Source organism: Chroicocephalus ridibundus, chromosome 11 (genome assembly GCF_963924245.1).
Source record: "Chroicocephalus ridibundus chromosome 11, bChrRid1.1, whole genome shotgun sequence".
Lineage (NCBI taxonomy): Eukaryota > Metazoa > Chordata > Aves > Charadriiformes > Laridae > Chroicocephalus > Chroicocephalus ridibundus.
Window position 1 is genome coordinate 18,421,077 of NC_086294.1, and position 7,487 is coordinate 18,428,563.

Below are 7,487 nucleotides of genomic sequence, written 5' to 3' on the forward strand. Positions count from 1 at the left end.
GGTTTTGTTTTTCCAGAAGTTTATTTCAAAAGTGTGCAAACGGGATACACGGTTAGCACTGGAATTCCGGTACACCTGATCCAGAGAGCCCCGACGGCCCTTCTGTCTGCCCCCCCTGCCCCTCCCACCCCTCAACACTACATGAAAGATCTGGGATGTATCAACGATCCGATCAGCTAGCGGAGACACGGAGCTCAGCCTGCCCAGTGTCTGCAAGCAGGGAAATAAGGCTTCTCTAGCTCACCCACAGCTCAACATACGGCGCTACCATGGTAACTAGAAAATAACTTTTAATTAAACGATGAGGGTGGCACAACGTGCTAGGGGCTGCTGTGCTTTCCCGCGTGGGCACCCATCCTCTGGGGATCTTGAGAGGGGTAGTGAATGGGGCCCGGGGCTCTCATGAAGGGAGGCGGGGGCCCCATGGCGTGGAACATGTGTGGTCCGAAACCTGCAGAAACAAAGTTGGCAGCTTCAGGCAAAGCAACAGAACAGGCAATGCAGATGCACTACTGCTTGAAACTACTGGCGGAAAACAGCTGGCTCACAGCTGTGCCTTAGAAAGGTGACCATCTCCCACGACTCCTCAAAACCCCAAACTCCTTCCCCTCTTTCCAGCACAAGCAGGCGCAATCCTTACCCAACACACATCCTTACTCACAGATAACAGCCAGTGGGGGGACTGGGCAGGCGTCTGTAACGCCAAAGCAAGTGGTTTCTACTCAAATGTGGAGCAAAGCAAATGCATCCACAAGATACTGACATCCCATAAAAAAAAAGGGTTTCTGGACAGATACATACACAGAGCCAAACACAGGCTGGCATCGAACCAGGTGCAGAATTACCCTTTGAAGTTCAGGCCGATGTGGCATTTACCCAGCCAGCAAAAGCACTGAGTAGGTCTCAGTACCAGTAACAGGGATCTCTGACGTGCCTGAGAATTTGCAAGTGAATAAACACATACCACAACAGGCAGCTCGGTTTAATTAAACTGTGCTGACAGCTCATTTTAGATCATCGGTTTACACTGTATGACGGGGGATGAGGAAAATCAACTCAGGGCACGGTGCAGCCGAGCAAGGGGGACTAGATCCTCTAACACCAAGTTAGACACCCCCCCTTGAAGGGGAAACATGAGTACCTGGAGGCGGTGGCGGAGCAATGCCAGGAGGAGGTGGCAAGGCAATGTTAACCACGGCTGGAGGGCCACTTGGAGGTAGGTTGAAGTAATTTGCAGAAGCCTCCTCTTCTGCAGCTGGAGGAGGGGGGAGAGCTGCAGAAAAAGTATACAGTGGTTATGGAAAATCTCTCAGTCATGACACGCAGAGGTATCTGCCTTCAGAGAGGAGGCACGATCAGCTCTTCCACAAGAGCAAACTGCTGCTACTCTTGTACGTACAAACCGGAGAGAGAAGCAGGACTGCACTGAAACTCCGGAACAGTCACCATTTTTCTTCACCCGAAACCAGCTTTGTTTTTTCCATCATACAACACTCAGTGGATTAGAAAAACATTAACCAAGCCTTGAAAAGCATGGGTTGCCAGTATCTCAGACCTAAGTAACTTAATTCAGCATTAACTTTTCACTCATCACATAAAGAACTCTCTTTTCATCAAGAATTTGCTTCTAGACAAAGCTCACCTCCCATCCTAGTTGGATCCGCCACAAACCTACTGTGTAGCTGCCCACTCTGGGCTCACCAGTGCCTCTGCCGTCCTGATCTCTGTTACTGCTCTCAGAGGTTTAACACCAGCCTCTCCCATGGAAGCAGGTCAGCATTAAGTGTTTCAGAGATTAAAACAAGTCCCTCACCTCCGGGAAGTCCTGGAACTGGCTCCAGCTTTATCCCAGATTCTGTAGTACCTTCCTTGTCCTTTTCTTTTCCTCTTGCTGCCTGGGACCTAAAAATCAGACAAACGTTTTAGGACAAGGATGAGAAAAGGCAGGATAAGCAGATATATTCACACCACAAAAGTTTCAGATTATCTACTCCAGATCCATTGCTTCAGGCCAAAGATGAAAAATGCACAGAATATCAGAGACAGCTGGTACAAAGCATGCAAACAGTGTTTATGATAGCTAAAATAAACGCAAACCTACAGAAACTCATCCATAACACTCAACCAGGAAACCCCTTACACAATTTGTGCAATCTCCAACCCAAATCCCACTGCTGAAAGAAAAACAAACCGTAACAGGAGCCCAAATATTTATCAAGTCAGCATCTACTCCAACTTAACATCCAGTCCTGCTCATCAAGACTGCATAAACTGAATGAAGAACCTTGCGGCAGCATCCCCAAGGCTTCCTCACCCCGCACTCACCTTCCCCATTTGACATTGAGCCTGCGACCATTGACAATGAGTTTGTTGAAGGATTTCTCAGCAGCCACTTCCGCAGCTTGCCGGGTGGCAAACTGGATGAAAGCACACTGTTGCCTCTGCACTACAGTTATTGTCCGAATCTCCCCAAACTGGTAGAAGTGATTTCTGTGTGGGGAAAAAAAAAAATCATTACGAAACCTGACTCTTCGTAGCCGCAGGGTACAAAGCAGAGTAGGATCTCATCATGTGCTGAAACAGATATGCTCAGATCCTTTCTTTTCTCCGTCACCAGTTCAGACTAACCATTAGAAATCAAGTCTCTTGCCCCGCTGTGCAATTATGGAGCAATAAAAACTCCATAACAGCTTTTCTCAGCAGCTAGCTAGAGAGAGGTGAGGGGACTTCCTTGTAAAAAGTGAAACACAGTATCCTCAACAGCTCAGAAGGATGACTCATCCCTAAAGAGAGAAATTTTAATCAAAGCATTTGAAATGTGCCTGTTTATCTGTTCTCCAACAAGCTGGCACTCCTCTGCACTTGCCCACCAACCGGTCCCCTATTAAGGAAAACTAAAAGCCAGACTCGTTTTTTTCCTTGCAAGAGAGATTTCTGCACTTCGAGATGAGCAGTAATCAAAGCACCAAATAAAAAGGCAAAGGCAATACAAATTCAGCAACGCACCTGAGATCTGATTCAGTGATAGTATCTCCAAGCCCTCCAACATACAGTGTAGTAATAGTCTTGTCGTCAGGGGGGTCTAGACGAGGCATGGTTGACGCTCGCTTCAGAAGTTTATCAGCCACAGGATCGTTAATTCCATAGTAACGATCTTTGATGTTCTGATCAGCCAGCGGATCATCTGGATCTGTAGGTTTCTCGTGTCTAAGGTTCAGCAAACAAAGCATTTTATAACACCAGTCACAGCTGCATCAGATTAAAATGACTATTAACTGCTGCCTTCCCTTCTAAAGGCCTCTGGTTGCTTGTATGCTTAACCCTGTTCATATAAACATGCCAAAAAAAAGCCCGGAGAAGTTAAATTGCAGCCAGGACTGCCTCAAGTTCTGAATGAATGGCACTTCTGACAGCAGCTCAGCATTCAGCGCTACAAAACACAAGAGCTGGATTTCAAAAGGCCTCTTGTTCAAATACAAAGATCTCTGATTGAGGGGACTGACGCCACGAAGGGAAAAAATGAACTATGCCAGAGAAGAGCTGCAGTCACTGCTTCAGCAAAACACTACAAGACCACGCAGCTAATTCCTCACAAACGAACTCGCCACAACAAAAATTCGTTCACTGTCGCTGCGTGACAACTGATTGCATTGACCCCAGTCACAGCGTTGTGTCTCCTGCCCACTGCAGCATTTCCTGTTCTTCGAACCCCAAGGGAGCTGTATCTGACTGTAGTGAACAGATTAACTGTTTAAGCTGTGTCTGTACCTGTAGGGACACTCTTCTCCTCTCTTGCATTCTCCTTTCACCCAGAAGGAACAGATGTGAGGACGGTTGCGTTTATAGTAAGGAGTGGTCCGAGCCAGCTTCAGCAGCATGTCACTGGTGGAAGTAGCTTTTCCCAGTGCACCAACTGGTCTGGTGCCATCAGAATTGGATATCTGAACAGCAGTTAGAAGGAAATGACAAGATTTTTATCATAATTGAAAACTAACGCACAGATTCAGAGCAAGCAAAGGATTTTAAGATGAGCCAAGTAATTCCTTTTCATAAAAGTGAATTTGGCCCCTTTCCTCCCCTATACACATGCACACACGCAGAGCGTGATTGTAACTACACTTTCTTACCTCTCGTTCCATGTTCTGAGTGTAGTACTCTTTATTGACATCAGACTTCGGCATTTCATCCTTAAGGGAGAGTCCTGCATCCCGAACTTGAATAGGCAAACCTAGAATGAAACAAAAAAAAGAAAAAGTAACAAATCTGCATGAAGCACGAGTTGAAAGAGCAGAAATAGTTACTGCAACCTGCATTAGCCAGAGATAACTCATCTACTGCTCAGGTATAACACGCGGCCCCTGAACCCCTGAAGAGACGTGATCATCAAGACTTGTTCCATCGTCCAGAGACAACCGCACCAATTACATGCACACATCTAAAGACATTTCAACACCTTCTATTTCAGGGGCAAGTCGACCAGCTTTTCCTCTTAGTTTACGTTTTTTGGTACGCACCATATTCCAGGTCAAGCAGGCAGGTCTGACAGACGTTCTTCAGCTTGCTGCATGTCTGACATACTTCTGTTTTCTTGAAACGCATACGAACACCAGGGCACCAGCGAAATACTGTGAAAGGCCTGGCACAAATCTGAAAGACAGAAGGTTGACACTTGGATCGCTATCGCACAGTAGTGAAGTTACCATTCTGGTTCTTGCACAGAAACTTAAAATCCAAACACACCTAATGTCTTTAAATCATAAACACAACTTCTTCATCTTAGTGCTAACGTTCAGATCTCAAGAAATATTGGTGCCTTACTTTGACAGGAGAAAGTTTTAGGAATGTTTTTTCCTTGGGTTTTTTTTTTTTTTTATTTAGTACAATAACTCGAATGCTGAAAGCAGACCTACTCAAAGGAAAAACAAATTCTCCATCATTCCGGGAGATGTCAGTATAGAGCTATTAAATTACCAATTATTTCTAAATCTGTCACCAGCGTAGCAGCAAGCCCAGTGAGAGGTTATGAGACTTTTGGCCCAGAAGAAAACTACTGGCCTCTATCTTACCCGGTGGAACAATGCATCTGCTTCTGCTGCATGTACGGTTTGAGGAAGGGAAGCAAGATTTCAGCACATACCTTCTCCCTACCACAGATGACAATTGATAAAAGGGGCAAAAAACCTCTTGAATTTCTCTCAGTCAAGACAACACTAAATATTTCTTGCTTAGAAATAAACATGGCTTACTTCTTAGACAGCTAACACAAATCATCACCCAGCCATGAGTAACATACAGTGAAAACTAAACTCTCATTATTTATACACCACTTACGAGTAAAAGTAAACTTGCAAGAGAAAATATGAGATCATTTAAAATGATGAAATACCTTCAAATATAGTACAACAATATTAATAAAACCTAATCCTGATAAACATGACCAAATCCTAAGCTCGTCTGAACAGTCTTCAATAATTTTACTACTTTAAGGCTAACTGGCTGTGTCTAATAAAGCACACAGTAGACTGACCTAAAAATGTATGTGGTTACATAAACAATTTAAGTTGTTAACCCAGATAATCAATTTTCTGAAGCTGACAGACATTTTTTTTAACACTGAAATTTAATATTCCTAGACATGCGCCAATTCAGATGTTTGTTCTTGAAAAGAAAACAAACATACCTTGCATTCTTTCCCATATTTTTCTTTGGTCTGAAAAATAATAAAAAACAACAAAAGAAAATATAAAATACCATTAATTCAACATAAAACATGAAAGACATAATTGACGTTACAGAACAGTGGTTTTTTCCTAATTATGCTGCATTTAGACTCACCCACCCCCATGTTTTGGGCTTAAACCTTGGCAGGTCAACAGGACAAAACCAAAAAAAAGTCCTGAAAAACTCTCAATCCATTTTCGTTTTAGAAACATTCATTAAAAGACAGTATGATAAAACTCCACCTCATGTACTGATGAAAGGCAAGAATGAAATAGAATATTAATAGCTATTTTAAAGCAAAGATGATGTAACATGAAGTCAGTCATGGAAATGAGCAGGTTTTGAAACACCACCTATACCAGCAGTACGGTTATGTTTCACAAAAGTATCATGATCTCCCTCAGCAAAGTTGGTGGAATGGAAATGTGAAGGAAAGATAATGTAAATGTAGGTCATACTCAACTGGACTGAGCACAGAGAAAAGTAATGTAAGGAGACTGACTCATATTGCACAGAGGAAACCAAGGTAAACAATCAAGAATTGAAATAACCATCAGACAGACTTCATAAGACAGTTTTAACTTATTTAAATATTTCATCAGCTCATTGTTCTCTACTTCCCACAATCTACCAGTACCAAAGCTCTCTTTTCTAGTATCTCCTACACTCTCGACATTAGACTATATCATCTTGTTCTCCTTTTTGACTGATTTATTCTTAAATCGCATACCTAATGATATGACATCACACACCAACAATGGCCGGAACCAAATTCTGTTGTGCAGAACCAACTAATTAGGGGTACAAGTGCATCTCAGCATCTCCTCCTGCAGGCAGGCTTATTTTAGTCCCTGAAACTCAGCAGTTCTAGGGCCAACACAGAGGAAAGGACTGTATGGTCAAACGGGCACATACCATTCGAATATATGGGTTTTCTCCAAGACATGTCTGGCACAGAATAGGGAAATCCTGAACCAAGCAAGAAAAAAGAAAATCAGGAATCATCGAAATGGCATTCAAATCAGTTCCTGTAGTAACGCAACCCAGCTAAACTAATCAGACTCAAAAATGCAAAAAGAGTCACTCAAAAACAGCCATTGGGATTGCTACGAGCACGATGCAAGGCCTGTATTATGAAAACACCGCGACCTGCTGGCTATTCTAGTTTGAAGTAAAACTTAAACAAAATTATTGAGATCTTCGCTATTCAGGGACCCGACTGCGGCAGATGACACACACACATCCCCCATCACCCTTCAGCATCTATTGTTCGCACTGCGCCCACCCAGGAGAGGCCTCAGCTCCACGGACCGCGGCCGCGGGCTCACGGCGGGCCCCGCTCAGCCCCACAGCTGCCGTGAGACCCCCCCCCTCCCCGTCAGCCACCAGACACCCCACACCCGCCGCGGGGGGGCCGCCCAGGGCAGCCCGTTCCCTTTTCCAGCCTGCACTGCCCGTAGGGAGGGTCTGGGAAACGGCGGCAGCGCCTTCCCGGAAGGGGGGACGGCGGGGAGGTCCCGGCCCAGCCCCAAGGGCCTCCCCGTACACCACACACCCTCTCTGCCGCCCCCGGGGCTCACCGCGTCTTCCCAATTCTGCCGGTTGTAGGTGTTGGAACCCAGCGACGTCGACATGGCGGCGGGCGCCGCTCCGCTCCCCTCAGCCGCCGGAAGCCGCCGCGCCGCTCCGCCTCCTTCCCGGCAGGCGGCAGTGCCCGGAAGTGACGCTACTTCCGCCAACGAGGACGAGAGACGCGCGGTCACGGA

General features: G+C 45.4%; 1 protein-coding gene across 1 annotated transcript; it reads right to left on the bottom strand.

The window, feature by feature from the left end:
- Positions 1–272: 272 nt before the first annotated feature.
- Positions 273–7,483, bottom strand: RBM22 (RNA binding motif protein 22). The gene is made up of 11 exons (XM_063349300.1): positions 7,302–7,483; positions 6,637–6,690; positions 5,681–5,710; positions 4,515–4,647; positions 4,128–4,228; positions 3,769–3,941; positions 3,007–3,207; positions 2,326–2,490; positions 1,814–1,902; positions 1,142–1,273; positions 273–451 (listed from the first exon to the last, which is right to left on the bottom strand). Exons 1-11 carry the CDS (start codon positions 7,353–7,355, stop codon positions 321–323), a joined length of 1,263 nt encoding a protein of 420 aa, XP_063205370.1. The 5' UTR covers positions 7,356–7,483; the 3' UTR covers positions 273–320.
- Positions 7,484–7,487: the final 4 nt, after the last annotated feature.

Excerpts from the sequence above, each read along its gene's own strand:
- RBM22 (XM_063349300.1), bottom strand. The coding sequence starts at position 7,355 with ATGTCGACGTCGCTGGGTTCCAACACCTACAACCGGCAGAATTGGGAA. Across the intron at positions 4,229-4,514 it reads CCTGCTTGACCTGGAATATG|GTTTGCCTATTCAAGTTCGG; the intron begins GTGCGTACCAAA and ends GTTTCATTCTAG. Across the intron at positions 452-1,141 it reads TGCTCCGCCACCGCCTCCAG|GTTTCGGACCACACATGTTC; the intron begins GTACTCATGTTT and ends TTGTTTCTGCAG.